Source organism: Octodon degus, unplaced genomic scaffold (genome assembly GCF_000260255.1).
Source record: "Octodon degus isolate 3935 unplaced genomic scaffold, OctDeg1.0 scaffold00032, whole genome shotgun sequence".
In the NCBI taxonomy this organism is placed as follows: domain Eukaryota; kingdom Metazoa; phylum Chordata; class Mammalia; order Rodentia; family Octodontidae; genus Octodon; species Octodon degus.
In genome coordinates, this window is record NW_004524608.1 from 10,420,451 (window position 1) to 10,443,599 (window position 23,149).

Genomic DNA, 23,149 nt, shown 5'->3' on the forward strand with positions numbered 1-23,149 from the left:
AATAACATCTCTAAAAGGTAATTTGAGCAATGAGAAGTATATGAGATATATAAGGCATAACACAGAGCTCTCCATTTCCATGATGGTGGAGATTTTATCAATCATTTTCAGTAAATATGAATACATACGGTTCTAGAAGTTAAGATTATTTAATTATGCAAAACAATTCAATATTCAACTTCATTCATAGTCAAAATTGATCACATCATCAGTTCAGTTTAGCACTTGTCTGTGGAAACTCATTTTTCATGCTCAGGCATTCTTCCAGGTCCTGGCTTGCTGCTGAAAAAAAGACTCAGCCCTTTGCATATGTGGCCTGTACTACTGCTGTGGAGGGACGTGTTAACCAGAAAATCAATAACTGCACACTCATTAATAGTGGTGAAAAGTAGGAATGAGTGTTAACTTGGTTCAGAAGGAATAAAAATCTTCTCTAGGGAAATAGCATTGGGGCTAATGCCTAAAGGGTGAGCTTAGGAGGCAGAAAGAAAAGATCAAACACAAGGAAGCCCTGACTCTGAAAGTCGCAGATACCTCCAGAGGAATTAGAAAGTCTTATTGCTGTATTAAAGAGAACAAGGAGAATAGCTGAAGCTGAAGGATGCTGATAGTTTTCTTTTCAGTCCCAAAGCAGGAAGAGGAATGGTGAATTTTTAAATAAAAAATTATTTTGTGAAAGATGGAAGATAATGATGTAAATATAAAAGATGCTACGTTTGTAGCAACTTGTGGCAAACAACCAGGTGAATGATTACAGTAGCTTAGATGGGTAGGAACAGTGGAAATGAAAACAGTCGAAACGGAAAGATATTCAGAAGGTACAATGAATGAAATTAGAGGACTGACATTTGGATATAAAGATTGGTAAGGGTATGATATCTAGAATGATCTTCAGTTATAGGTCATTGGATTAAAGACAGAACTGCACATCTATGTGTAGGTTGGAGCATGGACTGGAGGAATGAATTCAAAATAGAGAAAAGTTCATCAATTTTGAGAATGTTTTGCAAGTTTTATGACTGTCTTTACTTCATTGAAAACCAGTTGTAACAAATATATCTGAAATATGTTTACAGAGATCATAATATCTAGATATTTGATATTTAAGAATGTAAGAAGATAGAAAATATATAACTCAAAGATCCAAGCTGACTGACCAAAAAAGTAACATGTAATTATAAAACTGGAGATGACATGGACCCAGTCTATTATACTAGCAAAAGGAATTACAAATTACAGTTTCTTGCAAATAATACTTAGAAAATGCTGGATTACAGATATTGTTAGGATGCTTTCTCTTATTTTTTCATATTTTTTCAATGGTAGCAATTTTACATGTTTTAGAATTATTTTTAAATGTATATAAGAATTCACATTTGATGTAGTAAACAGAAACAAACAAGAAATATGCAATACATTATAACCATCTACTTCCAAACCATTCCACTGGCTAGTCAATATTACAAGTTTGCACTGTGTTCTTCCACATATTTCTCTGCTACCCTAAGAATTCTATGAAAAATATAGACTTTTATTGTTTAGTAAAATAATTTTATAAACACCGATTCAAAACTTGCTTTTCAGTTTAACACTATTTAACAACCTTATAATCAAAGCATGTATGACTTTTAGTTTTAAAGACTATTGTATCATATGATTCCACCATATGAAAATGCCCTGACTTATTCAACCATTCTCCTGCTGATGGATATTCAGATTGTTTCTAGTTTATAAGCCTTTGCAATATGCTGTATATGAGTTGCTGAGCCAAACAAAAAGTATAGAGATTTAATTAAGCAAATATTTGCAGATGTCTTTCAACCCCACCAGCAAAATATCGGAACAGTCACCAGTATTCTTTGTCAAAAGTATTAGAAGTTACAAGGGGTTTTTTGGGTTTTTTTTTCTTTTTTTTTTTTTTTTTTTTTTGGTGTGTGTGTGTGTGTGTTTTACTGATAAACTTTTTTTTTCCTCAGGCCCTTGCACTTGGCAGGCAAGTGCTTATTCTACTGAGCCATCTCTCCAGACCAATGATAAACTTAATGGCATAAAAATAATACCCAATTGCTTTAATTTGTAATGTTTACTACCAACATGTTTGTGTAGATACTTTATTATTGACTATCTTAATTTCTATATATTTATGAATTGGTATGTAAATTTCTAATTCCACCTTCTAATGTTCACACTTAGCGGTCCTTTATGCATCCACTTTGAGGCATGCGTAACACTTCACGCTAAACTCCCAGATTTTGGAGTGGCAACAAGAACCGCAAAAAGAAGGAAGAAAGAAATTCTTAGCTTTGTAATACATGTCTTTGGAAACCAAATCCTATCAAGAATTTCATATTTAATAAGAATCCTCTGGCTCACAGTTGACCCTACTTTCCCTACCCAAACTCAATCCACAATATTATGAGTGCAAAGCCTTACCGGATGTGAGGGCCTATCTTCTCCACCTTCCTCCTCCTCTTTCACTCCCAGCATGCCAGCCCCTGCTGCACATAGATACACCGTACTCATTCTCCGTCCACTCCTCCAACTTAGGACATGGGATCTCATCTTTTTCTATCTAACCTGTGGATATATATTTTTAGTTTATTGGTGATAAAAGTTTCTTGTCATCTAACCTAGATAATGAGATAGCTAATCATGAGATCATTTGGTATTTTATCTCTATAATCATATTGGTCCAGCTGATGCGCCTCATTCCAACTATAACTGCGTATGGATTAATAATTATTTTTCCATGGTATTTAAGTAGGAGTCAACAATTCTTGTTTTGTGTAAAGGATATACCACACTGTCTCGTAATAATGATCTTTCCTATCTCCATTTATAGGGAAACTTTTTGGGTTCAAGTTCCCTGGTCTGAGAGTTCTCTCTTACAGAAAGCAGTCCTTACCACAAGAAGACCCTGACGTTGTCATAATTGATTCATCTAAGCACAGTGATGATTCAGTGGCCATGAAGCACTTTAAGTCTCCTACAAAAGAAAGCTGCAGTCCTTCTGAAGCAGATGATACGAAAGCCTTGATACAACCCAGCAAGTGCTCTCCCCTGGTGAACATATCTGGACCTCTTGACCATTCCTCACCTAAAAGACAATGGGACCGACTCTACCCTGACATGCTGCAATCAAGTTCCCAGCTCACCCATTCCAGATCCCGGGAAAGCCTCTGTAGCATGCGAAGGGCCTCTTCAGTCCATGACATAGAGGGATTCAGTGTCCACCCCAAAAGCATATTTAGAGACCGACATGCCAGTGAAGGTACGTTGTTGTTTCTTTTTTAAAAAACATAGAAAAATAGATTAATGAGTAATGAAGAATTATTTCCATATTGATTTTAATATCAACATTAATCCTTGTGCCTTTAAAGAAAACTTGTGAGTAAAGCCTATTAAAATGTAGGTATTACATTCAGAATTGCTCTTCATTTTCTCTTTGCACCTTCATGAGTAATTTGGATTCTTCTGGCCTCTTTTACCCTGTGTTTCTCAAATGGTACAATCGATCACCGTGTATCTACCCACTACGTAGAGTGTTAATTAATCGATGCTTAATATACGATGGGTCTAGGTGATAAACATTCTCACCGCAAGCATAATTAACTCTGCTATGTTTAGCAATGATCACATCCACATAAGATAAGTGTGCCACAATCACAGAACTACGTTTTCAACCAATGGAGGGATAGGAAATGTGATGTATTGACAGAGATGGTGGCTAGAAAGAAGGCGAGGAAAGGATTGGTGGGGAGAACCCCACAAAGCCACTTGAAAGACAAAGTGAGAATTTATGTATTCTTGTCTGGCTTCTCTCTGTGTTCATATTCTTTCCCGAGCCAATGGTGAACATAGGGACTATAAATAGCCACAATAACAACTCATCATTAGCATGATAATGGCCATCACCTGTGGAGTATTCACTACGCTCCAGGCGATGAACGTGATTGACACACTTTAATTCTCTTGTTTTTCCTAGCAACTCTATAAATTAGGAACCAGTTTAAGCCCTATTTTATAGACGAGAAACTGAGGCTTAGCTACAACAAATAAATACCTGACACAAGGTTACAAAACTAGTCAGGGTCAGAGTCTGGCTTCACACCCGGGCCTGCGTGTTCCTCCGGTCCACAATCAAATCCAAGCTACACTTCTTTTCCTTCTTCCCTGCTCTTTGCTGAGACCCAGCTGCAAGAAGGATTTGTGAGTCACTCAACATGTCTGTGTGGACACATCAGACCCTCTTCTCCAATTCTCACAGGTGTAGGCTCCTACTAGGCCTGCTCTCCTTCTCTACTCATCTCATCAAATGCTCTCATCCCCCATGGAACTTGGCAGTTAGCTTTTTAGAACAGAATCTTACCTTCAGGATGCCAGAAAGAGGAGTACCATGGACTTTACTCAGTGGCGAGGTGCTTTTCCTGCATCAAGTTTTGCCCACACAAGGCCAGCTACTGTAATCTCTACTCTGTTCTAAATTTTACCAAGATGCTATGCAGGTGCCCAGAAATTTAATGTGGCTTTTTCTCTTTGATTACACTGTTCTGGATAAAATGCTTTTCCCACTTCTGCCCTTTTCACACTATATCTCATTTCAGGCACCCATTTCCTATTTCCCAACCCACAAGAATCAAATATTTCACACTTTGAACACTTGGCATGTTCAAAGTTTGTTATATTGTACATATATTGCATAATATGTATCTGTCCTCATGGTTAGATATACACAGCTATGTTGCTGTGAGCTGTCCTAGTACGGGCAACCCTGCAGAGTTACTTCTGCATTCTTATCAGAAGTATCAGTTCATTTTATGGCAAATACTCAATAAATGTGGATTAGACATTGAGCAATCCATGTTTATAATTAATTTCAAAATCATATACGTCAAGAAGTAAATTAATCATTCCATAGTATTCTAAACTTAAACCAAAGTCTTAGGTTTGATTCATGTAGAGGAATAACTCAGTGAAGTAAAAGAAGCAAAGAAGTTGAAAGAAAAGTAGTTGGCAGGAAAACAATTCAGCAGGATAACCACAAATCTCAAAATAGAAATAGCACTTTGCTATACGACAGGTTTGAGAAACTACAAAAGCAGTAGCACACCCATTTTAATCTATAGTCAAAAGAAACTCAAAGGAAAAATAAAATCAAAGGCAATTCCTAAACTGGGTAATCTCGAAAGAATTATACCTTCTAGTAGTGGTGAACTGAGTATTCCCTGCCAGAATGAAACCTATGTAATTTGGCCCTGAACCACTGAATCCTATGGCAGAATGACAACCATAAATCCTAGAAGGCAATTCAAGTGAGCAGTGTGTCTTTCAGTTGGTCCAGCTAGCATGACCATCTTTAACAAACATAACAACTCTTCGAAGAGTGTCCTTTCAGAGATTTGACAACTTGAGTTATTGGATAATAACGTTAAGCAACATTAAATTTGAAAATCAAACTGATACATAATCAGTACATCCTACAGATTTTGTCCTTGTTTTGATAGTGGCTCTCTGTAGCTCAAACCAGGTTTCAAAATGTTATTGCTTTCAAGCTATTTCATCCCCACTTAGCACACAGTTACTGACAAAATTGTAGAAAAGGGTGACTTAATATTTATTTTTCATTAGAAGTACTCTGTATGGACATTTGGTGTTAAGAGCATCCTCAGTGTCTCTCTGCACCCAAACTAGGTTATTTTCAGAAAATATATCACTTCCTTGGGATACAGAAGTCATCATGTGACTACAGGCAAATAAATTTATAAGACATTTTATACTTTAGCTTTAGAGCATGTTAGGCACAAAATCGCTTACAGACATAGAAGACACTGTTCTTCCCAAGACTACATAATTTTATATATATTTTAAAACCGAGTTGTTTGTTAAACTAGATGGAAAAACCACACAATTCATTTTAACTTTATGAATCCATAAAACTGAGCTAACAGGTTAAATCCTACATACACAATTTTGTACACATTGTTGTTTCACTTTACCTATCATAGGCTATTGTTACAGAACTTTAAATATTTTGCAAATGTATTATTAGTTCATAACAGCTTATGTAATCCTCCCATTTATCCAGGCATCTTAGGACTGCCCTTCTTAAACCATCTTGGTGAAGGACTAGAATCTTTCTAGTCCACATATTCCTATACATTTGAAAATTCAATAAAAATGCATTTCCAAGCAAACAAAATTTACAATACACATACAAAATGCAAATCTCAATTGTTTACCATTAGACTTAACAGACATGAAATTAGTCTATCAAATTGCTACAAAGGATTCTAACTATTCTAATATCTGCAACATTACAGTACCTGGAGGTCCAACAAGGTCTTAATACTGTGTTTAGCATAGACCTTGTACTATGTTTGGAGACATTAAAGCTGCCTTTATATAATGTAACCTTTTATTAACTTTCTAAGCATATTTAAATCTTTATAACTTCTAAAGATGTAGACTATATTTATATATAATTCATGGGTGCTTACAAGAAATTTTTTCTTTTATTAATGGTTTTTAGACCAAGCTTTTGACTGAGAAATTATTTCTGTGTAATCAAATCTCTTCCATCCCAATTAATTTCTTGTGATTCCCTCAAAGAGGAAAGAAAGTTCTCATCAACAGCAACATTTTATTTATGTATCTCTATCTATGTCAAGTCTATTCTAGTAATTCAATATGTCACACTATTGGAATGCTGTAAATGTAAGCTTGGAAATAATTATGCTATTTCTAGGACTTTAAATGTGTGTAGTGATAATATATTTGTCCACTAACTGTGGAACAGATTTTTCAAATCTTGATATATTTGAATGGTTTGATGTGACTTCATTTATTTTAAGCTTGTGTTTCAAAGCTAGTAAGATATATTTTGTTAGTCGCACATATTCAAAGTTTAGATTTTCAGTCTAAAAATAAATCTAGAATCAATCCACTCTGAGATTTAAAAACAGACCATTTAAAAAAATCCTAAATATTCCAGGGAGTATGCTCTTATCACTTAAATAAAAGACATACACATTTTCTTTATATAGTCAAATTCACTGAGTTTTCGCTATTGTTATTGCCCAATAATGACTCTTTTAGTTATAGTTTCTATGTTTTGATAAGGTTGACTTTTTAAATAATATACACTGCTAAACATCTGTTAGGGGGCAAATAACAAAATTATGATTAATGCAATTTGGTTTATTAAACTGTTATCTTAGTGACATTTTTCCTCATTAACATGGTAGGTTACATTATACAAAAAAAAAAAAAACTTAACATGACAAATGTGTGATCTTCCCTTGAACAGAGTGTAAGTGATGCCTCAGGGGAAACCAGCATTGTCATCTGACAAGGTTGAAGTTTATCACAACTGCAGGCACTGTGGATATCTCTCTCCAAACTGTCACAATTACAAAATCTATGCTTTGAATCCATTTAAATTAGATGAAATAATTATTTCCTATACTTAACCAAGAGTGTTTATTATGGCAGATATTTCTACTAAATGAATTTTGTTGGCTCAATAGTACCCAATGTTCATTTCAACCAAAGATACATTTTCAGTCATCATATCCTATTTTATATGATTGTTTTTACAAAGGTAATTCGGTGTCTATACGATAATTTTAGTCTTCTTTTTTATGTTTCTCTCTTCTTTTTGTCCTTGTATGCTCAAAACAGACAATGGTCGCAATGTCAAAGGTAACGTACAAACTCAAATTTCACCGTTGACGCTCACAGTGCCCCTTTTCTCGGCATGTCAACTTGCCTGCTGTATGCCCTGTTCGGTGCAACCTCTCCATGCTGCCGTTAGCTAGTCCAGGTGCCTGGTGGAGACATCATGGCTTGATTTTGCTGGAGACATTGTTAACTGGCTCAGCTGTGTCATCCAAATAACAATGAACACCTCTTGCCTACAAGAATGCACTCATAGGATAACAATGATCACCTCATAAATATTTAAATCATCGGGAAAGAAGCAAATATACAGCTAAATATATTTCATTGTAAAAATAAGCACATAAGCCTATCTCAGGGGAAATTTCTAACATAATGATTAAATTTAAAAATGAAAAAAAGTGCTATATGACAGCATTACTTGATTTGTTCCTCTTTTGTTTCCTTAAAACTAGTTTCACGTTCCTGGATGGCAGGGGGTATGGTTTTAAGCTTACTGTAGTAGTATACTGTACATGCATGAGAGTCATTTTATATTTTTATATTCTATTTTGATCATTTTTAAACTGTGTTATATATTATTCTGAAATCAAAAGTTTGACCTACAGCTACCATAGGATATTGTTTAATTGGACAAAGCTCTGCCTAAATTTGGATTTGGCTAAACATTTGAAATTCATTTCTGTTTTCTACTATATCACAGTAGAACATGAAAACCATATTGTTCTTTTCAAATTGAAAATTCTTGATTTGGTCTTTTGGCCTAGGCTGTGCATGCTGTTGTGGATGTGCAAATGGTGACAGTGACTCGTTTTGTGCATGTGTGTTGCATGAACACGTCTCCACCAGTTACCATCATTACTTAGAATTTACTGTTCTAGCTATTTCTATACGTCATTGGTACTCTAACCACTGTGCAGTTTCATGTACTGATTTCTCCATTGCTTCCTTAAATAAGTCAAAGCTGGTGCTGATTACGAATTAATAGCAGTAAAAGTCAAGAATGTTTTCTAGTCAGCAGCCCAGGATAATTTAAAAATGATGGAATTGTAGCAATTGCTCCCAAACTTCATTTTGTAAGCACTTCAATAAGGGACTTCGCAGCTTAACTCCAAGAATGACACAGGATTCCATACATTGTATATAATTGTTCTGCCCTTGGCCTGTCCAATGTGATTTCTAAAAGAGAACAAATTAGTGTCAAATTATTGTCAGTATGGGGGATGATTTTTGTCATACAACTGAGAATGTAACCTCAAGAAACAGTATATAGATAAGTTTGGCCTGTGTGGCATATGACAGGCTTAGTATTTAACAGTTGGCAGTGAATTGGTAGACATTAATTTCTAGTGCTTTTCTGAAATGAAATGATTTTTTCCCTCAATAAATAGAAGATTAGACAGGCTCATGTTGAAGTTAGTAGTTCACCTGTCAAACTGCATTCATCTTGGATTTAACTTTATGATGTAATTCATTAAATCAACTCTTCATCTTCAGTTTCCTTCTTCTACCTTGCAGTAGAAATAGTCTGAATAAAATATGATTTCAGTTCAATAACAGTAGAACTACATATCAGAATTTGGGATTAATGTTTTCTAAATCATTGTAGAATTTTTAACATATTGATAATTATAAAATGAAACCCCTAAATCAGAGGAAATATTTGAAAATTTAATACAACTTTAATGTAAATATGTCTTCCCAAGTTTTCATTATTTCTTCATGTTCTAGCTTTGAGAACTATTAAATAATATTGAAGTACCTTCCCCTTTAAGAGTTTCACGGGCTAATTACTATATTAATTAGATGAGGAATAATACATTAAGATTTTAAAATGTTTGGATGTCCAGCCAAATAGCTCAGTGGATTAAAGCACCTGCAAGCAAGCACAGGGATGAGGGGTTCAATCCTCAGACCTGCTGTGCTGACCCCAACCCTGGTGCATGCTGAGATGGCAACTGAGACTAGGTGTGGTGGCATGCACCTGAATCCCAGCTGTTGGGAGGCTGTCAACAGGCAGATCACAGTGAGTCTGATCTAGTAGTGAGACCCTAAACACCCTGTACACCCTTCCCTAAAATACAAAAAAAAAAAAAGGTCTGGTAAATGAATTTGGAGACTTAAATATAGATTACTTCATACTGCGCTGAGGAGATAGCTCAGCTGAATAAGCACTTCCCTGGCATGCGCAAGGTCCTGAGTTCAATCCCCAGCTCTGCCAAAAAAAATAAATAAAAATAAATAAAATTCAGTTTTGTTTCTAAGATGTTTAAATTTTTTAAATTACAAAATAAAAAATACAATTCTAAACAGCTTTGCATACAAAATGCATAATTACAATGAATTAGTTCAATAATTATTTCAACCAAAAATAGTTTATTACAAGACAAAGTGATTTAGGAATATATTGGGAGGGTCTTCAACATCATCTGATTTTTTTCCTTTAGGTGAGATTTTGGCTGATTCCTTTGCACACGTGGCACCAGCATCTTTGTCTCCAGAAGAGGCCATTCTTTAGCTGTCTTGGGAAGTCTGTTTTAGTTCCTACTGCACAAAGAACCAGCCTAAATCTGGCTTACTAAAATGCATTCTTTCCACCTCACCTATATCTATTATTCAGAAATACTTATACAGTGTCTCTGGCTATGCTAACCCTGACACAATATTATAATCCCAACACAACCAACTGGTACTTTTCTTCCAGATTAAAATGCTTTCCACTTCACCTTCTTGGTTCTATTTTATTTCATTTAAATAATTTCCTCAGTTTTCCTTTTTATAAAGTGTAACCTTTTATCAAGGAGCAAAAAACCAACTTCAAATAAATTGTATACACAATATATATAGATATGTGTATTATATTTTTAATAACTTATTTAGTCTGAGAGAGGGGTACCTAATCTCACTTCAGTCATTCATAAACTGATTTTAACCTCAATCTTAGCAGCTTCTCCACCTGTTCTTCCTTTAAAATCATCAATACATAATTTAATCCTTATATTTTAATAAATATCATTGATGAAATTGATCGAATTTTGCCCCTTTTATAATGTCCTTTTCTTTATTTTTGTCAAGAAGAGCTGTACTTTTCTATATTGGTGTGTTTAATTTCCAACAGTCTGTGAGTCTGCCATGTGAGTCAAACAAAACTAGTGCAAAGATTTATTCATCTTTCACCTGCGCACCAGCCAGAACACTGATAAAGAACCCATCAAGATGCATGAAGGAAATAAATCAATTTCATACAACTTGTTTCTCATAAATTACATTGGCTATTATCCAGAATTTTGTGGTCTTAAAAGGATTTGCAAATTTATTTTTCATTGATGACAGTTTTCTTTTGTAAATTACATGACATTTGGTGGAACACAAATTATGCCTTCTAAATACAAGTAATCTGATGATTACTTCTAATAATGTCTCTACAGGCTAAACTTACTGCCTTGTGTTTACTGGCAAGGTTATTTTATAAGAATTACTAAATGCTTTCCTCATTGTTAACCACTTTAAGTTCTATTAAACTTTAAACGGTAAGTTCAATATCCTAAGAAATATTGTACACAGACATGGTGATTCAAAACTATAATTAATCCATTTCTGCTTCATTTTCCCTCAAGAATAAATTCTAAATTTATTCAAGAATATATTTTAGAAATATATATGTATTTCAGATGTCTTTAGCTATACTGTCTAAAAGTGAATATACTCTTTAATGTTTCATAATTCATAATCTATTTAAATATCATAATCATGTAAATTTTGAATTTTTTCACCGAAATTTTTCCAAGTTTTTCTTTTATCCTACAGCCTGACTCTGAATGTAGAATAATCTTATAGTCACACATTGTCCACTTCATATTTAACCAGACATTTGCAACATATAAAAAGCTTTATCTAAACATTGGCTTAGTTTACTTGGTCATCTGTTTTATCCCTTCTAATATACTGAATAATTTAATCTGGTCATCCTTTTTAGAAATGCTACTTTACAACACTTTAATCCCTCTGTATACTTTTGAGTTGTATGCTCCTCTCAGCAGAATCAATTATATTTCTCACTTCTACCCATTCATTTTCTTTAAATTCATTTACTTTGTTTTTCAGAGTGTACTCCTTTCTTTTGTTAGACTCCTAAATTCCTCTGTTCATAATCTCTCAGTGAGGCTGCCTTTCACCTTTGTGTCCTTCACAAAGACCTCTCTGAATGTAGACATAGGAGGTGGGAAAGCCTACATTCCACTCTGTGGTCCTCGCCTCTTAGGCCTATTTGACCTCCTATTCTGTCAGGCTCAATTTAGAGCTGGTGAAATAAATGTATTATTCATTCTTACCATAAATCATTGAATATTTTTATTAGAATATAAATACAATTTTAGAGGAACCTAAGCCAACATTGACCATCTTGAAGATTCTAGAAGACTTTTACCTACAAAAATCAGATTCAAAATCAATAGAATCATGACGATCTTCATTTCACAGGATGCAATAACTTGCAGTTCCTGATCTAAGTAACATGCATTAATTATTTTAAGTAGTATATTAAATGATGCTTAATTTATTAAATTAATCTACTTAAACCATCTAGAGTGATTTTATCTTTGCTTGTTTCAAAAAATATTTCATTATAATTTATTAACATGCTATGAAATTCAGAGATAATTTAACATATATCTAAAACATCAAAATGATTTCCTGAAGGTAATATAAAGGAGTCTTAAAAGGAAAGTAGTTTATAATCAAATGATAGTTATTTCAAAATGCTGGCATTCAGCTATAAATACAATAGAAGATATAATGAAACAGTTATATGTAAGAAAAAATATTACCTTTAAAACCATTAAGGACAGAAGGAAACATTCCATATGTGAACTAATAAAATGATAATGCAGGTATATGGATGCATAGTAAAATAAAAACTGGTATTTGGAATAAATAAAACTTAGATATTCATATATATCATACATGTACATATATTCATATATATGAATTTTAAAAGGTTAAAATAATCAAAATAATAATATAACAAAAATACTAGAGAGAAATTAGAAAGTATAAGTTTCTTACATGTGACTTGGCTCTTAAATTCAAATATTCTGTCAAAATATTTCCCTGTGTGATAAAAAACAATAAAAAATAATTTCACAAAAGAAAAAGTCACTAGATGTCATAGTGATATTCATATTTTTAAATAACTTATCAGCTTATGCTTTAAGTAATACAAAGTGAAAGATGAATTGAGGAAATGACCACTAAAACTTTCCCAAGAAGGGCTGATAGATCTGCGAAGAGTTATGAGAATGGGACTGAACACCAACTGGCAATCCTGAGACTAATAAAGAATTTTAACTGTTTAATTATTTAGCACACAGATTTTCATTTCCTATATCTATCTTTCCACATGCATAGAATAATAAAGCTAAATATTTTTAAATAATTATTATTCATGATTTTAACCTGATTCTTACAATTATCTGCAAATTTAATAAGTTTTGCTCCACCAATAGGCCAAAAGGTCCCAAATCTTTTAGTTTCCTTATTTGCATATGATAAGTACGATACAATCTGTGACCTGAACTCCAGAGCTTTGTGCTGGCCGCTCAACACAAGGACACCACAAAGAATATAATGCTCAGGAACACAATTTCCCAAAGTAACTAACCAATGTTAACAAAGCTGTAGGCAAAGCAATATTAGCTTTTTTCCTCATAGCATGGTAGTTCTGAAACTTTTAATGTTTATATTAACATTTATAGTCCTATTAATTTTATGTGAAACTTGTTCAAGATTCAGAGTACAGACAGTCTTCTTAGTTCCACAAATGTCCCTTGGGACACTGGAACAATTTTTCAAGATGATTGTGATTGATTTTCAAATTCTTCTATTTATATGAAATCTGGAAATATCCTCACAAATGCCCCCGCTGGTGAAGGGCTGCCATTGTGGAGACTGCGGCATTTTAAGGATAGCCAGTGCATTGTATTGGAACTGGTAGTAACAAAAGCAACTAAAGTATGCTAACTGGGCTTGTCTGTCTTCATAGATGGTCTGGATCTTACCCAAAACGTCTTTTGCATACAGTTTGCCACAGAAATTCAACATAAAGAAAGGTGATATAGAAAGAGAACTCAGATGTGAATTTGAAGGATTTTTAAACAATTTAACTATGTACATGAATTCTGCTATCAACAGTGTCTTATCTCTATCCAAATGCAGTTAAAATATAAGAAACATGAAAGTGTAGCATTAGAACTAGGGAAAGACAATGAATAACTAGTATGAAGGTTATAAAAATTTAAAATATTAAAATGTCTGCCTAACTATAGATATAGCATGCTCAAAACAATAGACTATGATCTGAAATATATTATAATAATAAATAAATAAGTGAAGATATCTGGGAGGACCTGGAGAACGGTCTTTTGGTCAGAGATTATCTGAACATAGTAATGTCTAACTTGATTTTATGTTTTACTCTGACCTCTGTAAACAAATAAGCAAACCTGGGCAATAAATGCTTGGAGAGTTCAATAATATTTTCACCTACATGAACTTGTCATCGTCAAGGGAGTAAAGTGAAATGCAATTAAAGAGGTATAACATTTGTTAAACACATAAAAGTTTTCTTAAAGTTATTTCAAAGTTTTATAATAAATGAGCAGACAAATTTAAATGAAATTGTAGTGTGATTTTTCCACACAGTAACTATGAATAAAATAATGAGCATAGTATTGCTCTTAGCACAGTATTGTTTGACCTGAGTTGACTAATCATTGAAATTTAAAATATGCAACCTATGCATCTCATTTTGAAGTATTTATGTTTTGCTTGATGCTTAAAGAACATTTTGACCTTAAAATGTATTTATGTCAGTCTCAATGGGAATAAAAAAACATAAAGCAAAATATGCCAGGTAGAACTTCATTCATGAAATCTGTATGTTTTAACCACCCTGAGGCAGAAAAACACAGTATAACACATTTGCACCCAGGATTTTATAAAATTCTTCCTGATATTAACTTTTAACAGCCAAATAATTACATAAATAGCATGCCCACTGCACAAGAAACTGCTTGGAACATCTCACTGTGCAACAGGCAAGATTCAGATATTGATGGTCAGTCTACCACTTTCAAAGGAAGCAAGGGTGTTACAATCTTGCCAGATGACTATCGTGGGAACAGAATGAGTGGAAACGACCAACCCAAGCACATTCTGTTACGTAGCCATACTCATTCCTAATAGGAGTTATATTTGCCAGAGCTGTTTTTTCTCTTTCCTTGAAAAGTGTTTACTCTTTAATCTAAATATGAGGGGGAAAATGGAAAGAAGGATGTAAAATACCACACATGATTCTTAAATTTCTAATAGAGTACACACACACACACACACACACACACACACACACACACACAAGCTTTTGCCCTTCTCCAGTTCACCTGGGTGTAAGCTTCTAAAGACATAGTGGGGGCATTTCACATAAATAGTAAAAAGAAGTGAAGACCCAGAGGACTGTTTCTTCTCAGTGACAAAGGAAGAAAGAGTGAGTCAGATTGGTACAGGATAAACTTCCTGAATGCACTGCCCATTCATAAATTTCATGGCCAACATGATTTTAATCCTAGGCAAGTTCTTCCCTGAATAGTCCCCAGATTATAAAACTGAATTCATGAATACTTTGAAGGTAGAATTTGGCCAATAACAGGAAATAGTTTCTTCTATCAGTTTTGAATGAAAAAAAGCCAACTAAGGCTTTAGATACTATTTTCCATCCTGGAGTACTCCAAGACCCAGGCTTTTCTTGATACTCACATGACCCTCTATGTGGCAGAAGGTGACCCTAAGTTCTGTGTGCAGGTATCACCTGGGTGTATTAGGAATGAATGTAACTGAATCAGGGCCACATAAGACATGGATCATTAGCAGGAGACTTGAAACCATTTCTGTTTTGAACATTTTTCTTGATATCATTTCTTACCAGCACTTTCCAATTTTTTTAGGGCCTTTTAATCATATCAAGTCAAGCCTCCTGGGTTCCACATCGGATTCAAACCTCAACAAATACAGCACCATTAACAAGATTCCACAGCTTACTCTGAATTTTTCAGATGTCAAAACTGAAAAAAAGAATACATCACCTCCTTCTTCAGATAAAACTATTATTGCACCCAAAGTTAAAGAACGAACCCACAATGTGACAGAGAAAGTTACTCAGGTAGGAAATAAATTTATTATGTTTTAACTATGTTTAAGGTTATTTTCTGAAGCATAAAATATGTTTTTTGTAGTGACTATCAACGAAGGTAAGGCACTCACTTGTGCTCTTGTGCATATTGGGATGTTGGAGTGACCCGTAACGTATAGCTACATAGTGTGACTCCTATCTCTGACTAGACAAAGCCAAACTGGGCTAACTTGCTACTCTTTGTGATGTAGTAGGGATTCACCTACTACTCATCATCTTTAAATTTTTAATGTTTTTCTATCAACTCTTATTAAAGCATTCTAAAAATATAATGGCTTATATTTATGGAAGCTTTACATGATTGATAGGAACCTACAGTTAAGTTTAGTATCTACTAAGTAGGGTCAGTTAACATGGGGAAAAGTTCTGTCTGAGATAATAAAATTTCAAAATACCACAATATACTTCACAGGAACAATATAATATTGTTTTCAAATAAATATTACAACTTGAAGTAGGTTGAAAAAGCTAACTGTCAGGAAGTCCTGCCTCACAGAAGGCATAAAAATGATTTGTATTTATTGTATTGAAATACCAGCCTAAGCAGTACCTAACTTTTGCTTGCAATGCACTTATATTGTTAGCAATTCATGACTCTAAAATTTGTGAACTAAATGGTTTTATAAAATCTGCTATGTATATTTGTTTAGCAAGCCTTTGCATAAACTGACAACAGCATGAAGGAAAGCTTGACCTCTTTTTTGAATTAATAATGTTTTTCTGTAATTATAGCCACAATAATCAGCACTGTAGCCCTGTTTGTACATTTCATGTGCAAGCCTAAATTTCAGGGCAAGAGCTATGACTCAGTTAGAAGTGGACTGAAGCAACCTACATTTTTGAGATGAGAAATTACAAATGGCATTCGTTCGTGAGAATAGCCCCAGTATACGTTTTAATATTTGCGTAGTAATGAGGCATTGTAGGTGTCTTGGTCTCCTTAAATTACATAGGTATAGCAGTTTCAGATGAATAGAGCACCGTTTTGTGTGTCTTATTGACATCATTTTGATAGCTTTGATTTTTTTTCAGAGCCAGGGATTGAACTCAGGCCCTTGCGCTTGCCAGGCAAGTGCTTATTCTACTGAGCTATCTCCCCGGCCACCATAGCTTTTGAATTTTATTTGTAGCTTTGTTTCTCTTTAAAATTATTTTGTGGACAGCAATCATTATTTGGATATATAGGGAATAAGAAACTTGAGGAGAGAAAAGAAAGGCTGGACATGGTGGGACCAGAGTGGTGCAGACTCCCCAGTGGGGAGGCAGAAGCAATGGGAACATGGGGAGCAGCAATGGCAGCCCCTGTAGGCAGATCGTGCCCCTTGGCTCCAGTCCACTGTCATTAAGAAGAAATGCCTGAACATTCTAAGATCTAAGAATATTCTCAGATCTTCCTTTTCTTAAAAGACCTAGGCAACCTAGAATTTAAGATAAACTCATTTCCAAATTTCGGCACACGTTTGAACGCTGGAAGGAAAAACAACACAACCTCGGGGGGGGGGGAGCAACCAGACACAGACCCTAACATATGGGAACAAAAAGAGATAAATTTGGGGAGATAAAGATTCTGTTAATGAAGGTTACTAGGAATGAGACTGATATCAGGACTGACTTGTTTTAGTTTCACTAAAATTAACTTGGGATCCATATATCTTCTTTAAACAAATAGTTTCCTGGGTCAGTGATTATCAGGGTGGGGGACTTTTCCTTGTAGATAATTCTTTACTATGTCTTCATACCTTGCTAAAATGTGAAAGCTTCCATCAGAAGCTTGATATTCTTTTTTTTTAATGTATTTAGTACAGGGTCTCACTACACAGATTAGATTCATTGTGATTCTCCTATTTTTCAGCCTCCCAATTGCTGGGATTACAGGTGTGCACCACCATGCCCAGTCTCAGTGGCCATCTCAGAGTGCCCTGGGAGTGGGGCCAGCATAGCATGCCAGGGATTGAACCCCAGTCCCTGCACTTGTCTAAGCAGGTGCTTTAGTCCACTGAGTTATTTGGCAGCCCAGAAGCTTGATATTCTTTTAAGTTCTCATTCTTCATCTTTAACATTCCTGTGACTTTTATATTTAGCATTATAATAGCAGAATATGTGTTTCAACAGTTTAAAAAGTGTTTTGAACTACTGCTATGGACTGAATATTTTCCTCTAAAATTCCTATGTTGGAACTTATTCATCAGTGTAATGGTGTCTAGAGCCGATAAGGTCTTCAAGGTGGAGCCCTCATCAACGATATTAATGCATTTGTGAAGCGCTTTCTGACCTCCTTGTTTAGGACACAGTGAAGATGACTATCTGTGAACAAAATAGCAAGCATTTGTCAGGCACCATACCTGCCAGTGACTTGACCTTAGACTCCTCACTATTCAGAAATCAGAAATATATACTGCATATTAACTACCCAGGAGATGATATTTTGTATAACATCCCAAATTAAGATGACTCCTTGTCATTGAAAGTCTGGGATTGACAAAGGTGCTGCATATTTTTCCTATAATTCATACTTCCCCACATTTTTTAGTATCCTGTCCTCCCCACAAAATACCATTTAGAGAAGGAAAAGGCATTCAGGGGCTGTTATGGAGGTTGAAACATTAGAACTGGATGGTTAAAGGATGGCTTTTTTTTTTTTTTCCCATACAAAAATTCAGTGACTGAAGGAGAATTCTTGTTCAAGTAGGATCCTTAATTGGATATGACACCAGTTAGAAATGCACTAAGAAAAATTATTAAACATTTTATCTTCTTTTTAATGTGCCTTTAGAACTTATTACAAAACTTTCAATTGTTCACATGCGAAATTCAACACGGTAGAGATGAAATATTAAGAAATTCCTCCTGTAGACTAAGACTTTAGAAATTTCATTTAAGTACTTGAAAGCCAAACTACACTGTGACTCTTCCTCTTGTAATGTTTGTGAAATTTGTTAATCATATCTGCCTTAGCCACCTTCTTATCACAGGAGCAAATTACCTGATACCCGAAACTTAAAGGAGGAAAGACTTACATTGTTTCAGTCCATAGTCACATGAGTAAGGTAGAGGGACATGCTGCAAAAACAGATACAAGGCCATGGCAGTCAGCAAGTAGGGACACAGAGAGAGAAGAGAAGTTGAGTGGGGTGGTATATACTGCCAGGTCTCAGTCCTCAGTGACCCAATTCCAATCAGGCCCTCCAACAGCACATTTAGTTGCTAAACTCACCCTGCTGAGCACAACACTTTCATGACCCAGTCACTCTGTGAGCACAGGGAGCGGGCTGAGGAGACAGCGTGGTGGCATACATGCCTGCCTGGCACATACAAGGTCCTGAGTTCAATCTCTGGCACTACAAAAGCAAAAACAAAAACATCTGCAATGTATGTATGGTTATATCTTACCCTGTTTCTGTCTTTGTTTTTGTTTTCTTTCTCTTGTTTTTACTCTTCAAAATAAAAGAAAATTATGATGAAACAAAAAAACAAAAACAAAAACAAAAACAATTCCTAGACACAGGAGATTTGGGGAGCCATTATAAATATAAAAGCTACAAGCAACTGTCTTTGGAATTTTCAAGTGTGCTACCTATAACATTATTTGCAGTCAATAAAACTACATTGGTCATAACCGAAGCTTTATGCCACCTCTGTATTTCTTATGTCAGGTCTAGTGAGGTTCTCTGCCAGGAGATTCTCAGCATATTTGTGGTCAGCTATTTATGCCACAATTCACTTGACCTTTTCTTTTATATTCTCTCTCTCTCTCTCTCTCTCTCTCTCTCTCTCTCTCTCTCTCTCTCCTCTTCCCTTCCTCCCTTCCTTCCTTCCTTTCTTTTGAATAGTGAAGTAGTTTTATGGAATGATGAAAAACTAAAGTGATAAGAAGTATGGGCAATAAACAATAATCATTAAGTTCTACTGGAATTCTACATTTTTTCTTTAACTTTTAAGACAGCAAACATAAAAGTATGGATGATTCATTAGTTACTTGTTGTTCTTTCAACAAAACTGCACAGCTTAACAGCTGCATAATATGAAGTATCTACTTTTTTGAAAAACTCTGGAAGTCAAATTTTTGTGTTGACTTCAAAGGCTAATGTAATCATCTGCCTGGGTCAGATCCAGAGCTTGTTTTCCGCCCACTCCTTGACCCTGCCAGGTCTGAATGCCCAGAGTGGCCCTGGGCTGCAGAGGCTGAGGCCCAGCACCAAGGCCTGGTTTCAAGCTGCTACTGCCCAGGGTCATAGTCTGCACAGCTGCCAGGAAGTTTTGGAGCCTCGCTCACAGCCTGTGGGTGAATTGGGCTCATTCAGAAATGAAGAATTATTTTTGACAGAAGCATTTGAAAAGAAAGCTCTATACCACGGCCTCAGCAGCTCTTAGCTCTGTTCCCACTACCACCTCTCATTTGCCCTCTTACAAGTTGATACTGGCAGTGGTTCTGATTCCGAGCCTGGAAAAGGCAAAGGCTGAAATACAGGAAAATCTCAAATTGTGGAGAGCAAATCAACTACAACTAAGACAAAAGGAGATAAAAGAAAGGGCAGCAGCAGAGGGAAGCAAATAAGCTTAGGACTCCTGCTTCTAAGAAAATTCTGCAAAAATCCTCCCATCCAGTTATAATGTTCAACGGGACCTTTCATTGAGACCTAGTGAAAAGGCTTAACAAGAAGAAAACTGACAAGAACAGGGACAGAGAGATGAACAGCCAGCACCTGAAACGTTTGAGGCTGATCTTGAGAAGGCCTTATTGCTAAGTAAATTGGAAAAGGAAGAGCACAACAAGGAGTATGAAAATGCGTCAACTCTTTCAAAGTTTATACATCAAAAAGATACAAGCACCTACAATATTTAAATGGCAATGGAATACACACCTTTGACAAAACTAAACAAAAAAGGGGATATAAATGAAGGACCATTTTGTATCTGTACATACAAAATAGGCTAGATATACAGCTACTTTCTCTTAATTCAACGAGAAGAAAGATTTGTACTAATAGTGTTTGGACAGGATATCATGTCTGCATCTTGTACTATGAATAACTCTTACGAAGACAACAATATGCAATGTATTAATCATTATAACTGTCCTACTAACTTGTTTTGAAACTGTCTCATTGCTATTTGTTTCTCAATAAAATTAATAAAAAAAGAAATAAAAATCATGAAGGAAGAGACAAACCTCTCGCAGTGTCACTAACAGATATCCAATACGAAGATGACATTAGTAAGAAGACTGAGGAATTGAGTTCACAGACTTTAATCACACGATGACAGTTTGTTCAACTGACTGGAGGATGATGTTCATAAAATTCTTTATTCAAAAAAAAATAAAGAACAGCTTACAGAATATAATGGGGCAGATAACTGTCCAACTCATGAACATAAGGAAGTAGTTCTTAAAAATGGAAGAACTGAAAGACTAAAGTTGGAACTTAAAAGGAAAGATGCTCAAAACCAGAAGCCAAAGAATGTGATCACTCAGTGAAAAGTGAAGTATAAAGGAGTAACGGCAAGAAGTACACTGTTATTAAAAATGCTTCAAGAGGGGCTGTCGAGGTAGCTCAGAGGACGAAGAGCTGGTTTAAGTAAGCACAGGGGTCGGGGTTTGATCCCTGACACTGCATGCCACGCTGGCCCCACCCCCAGGTGCACTGAGTCAGCATTGGAGTCTGGAAGTGGTGGCACACTCCTGTAATCTCAGCACTAGGGAGGCAGAAAACAGGAGGATCACTATAAGTTTGACCTCTGTAGTGACAGCCTGAATGCGCACACACACACACACATACACACACAAAAAAACCCCTAAAAACACAAATGCTTCAAAAAGGTGAAATGAAAGGTAAAACAGAAATATTTCTGCAAGTTGATGAATCACACAGCATCAAGAATACTCTCTTCATGGAGGGAGTAGAAAATAATTCCCAGAATAAGGGTGTGTATGTTGATAGGGGTGTGTGTGTGTGTGTGTGTGTGTGTGTGTGTGTGTGTGCTTCCTTTACTACAATCTAGCAGGTATAAGGAGATGTGCTAGCATGCACATTTCAGGCATTGTCCAGTCCATTTTACCAGTTCCAAGAGAGTTAAGGAAACAAAACAATGATTTGGAAGTTGACAAGGAGAAGGGTCTCTTAATCATGCAATTGTAGTTTTTTAGCTAAAGATCAAAATTTCGGTTACATTTGCCCCATTTTAAGTAAAGGTAAAACAAATGTTTACACTCTTGTAAGATTTCATTATTCCTGAAGGTTGTGAGAGGGCAAACATTGTGCTAACTTTGAGAATGAACTGTATCATTTGGAGTTGTGCTTAGCTTTGACAAGTGATACTCTCGTGAATATGCATAAGAGTATCAAAAGAGCTTAAGATGACATAGCAGGTTCCAATGGATTGGAATCTTGTCAGTCAAGACCGTGACAGAATGTCATAGATCCCCAACTTGACCACCTCAGGTAGATGATTGGACAGCTGAGGCACAGGTTATGTAGTCACATAACTGAGAAGTGAAGGGCAGTTTTCCATGGTCACAGTGTATTCAGGGCACATGTTGGAGCCATCTCTCCATTTCTAGGCCATGCTTTCTTCTGTGATGGCTTCACTCCCCACCTCATGGAAACAAGTTCCTAGTGCTCTCTTAGTGCACATGTGCTCACAGTTAGTGACCCAGCGAGGAAGGCCACCTCACAGTGTCCATCACATTCCTAGAGGGCACTCTAATTGCTCAACTGTTCCTGTGCTCATTTTAGGGGCTAGCTTTTTGACTGCCAACAACCCCAGAAAAATTCATTGGAGGGGAGACTGTAGAGGAAGACAACCAAACAACAGTGGCCCATTGCAAAGACAGAGGAATGAATTCAGGCTAGCAGTGTCAATCTCTTGATCTCAGTCTCTTTCTGTATCTCTGTCTCTGTCTCCCTCTTCCTCCTCCCATCACACACACACACACACACACACACACACACACACACACGAGAATAATAAATTATATGCAAGGTAGATTCTAGAGACAACAAACATAAAACCTACAATGACTATTCAAAGTGTCATAAATTACTTGGGGAACTTTTATGTACAATTATATGATAATACATAGCATTTGCAAGTGCTAATTAATATATTCTACAACACCGTATCATATTATGAAAGTAAAAGTAGTTTAAGTTTCCCCTTAACTCAGAATTGGTTACATTATGACCAAATAGTTCTACGATTTAGTCTTCATCACTTTTGAAGGGTCTAGTG

At 35.5% G+C, this 23,149-nt stretch overlaps 1 protein-coding gene and 1 pseudogene across 1 annotated transcript in view; both read left to right on the forward strand.

Annotated features, from left to right (window-relative positions):
• Kcnh7 (potassium voltage-gated channel subfamily H member 7) overlaps positions 1-23,149 on the forward strand; it is a 470,420-nt gene that overhangs the window by 343,012 nt on the left and 104,259 nt on the right. Inside the window, 3 exon segments of the mRNA XM_004629866.1 lie at positions 2,843-3,271; positions 7,681-7,701; positions 15,675-15,889. Of these exon segments, the coding sequence (XP_004629923.1) occupies positions 2,843-3,271; positions 7,681-7,701; positions 15,675-15,889 (665 nt within the window).
• LOC105742011 lies at positions 15,950-22,787 on the forward strand (annotated as a pseudogene).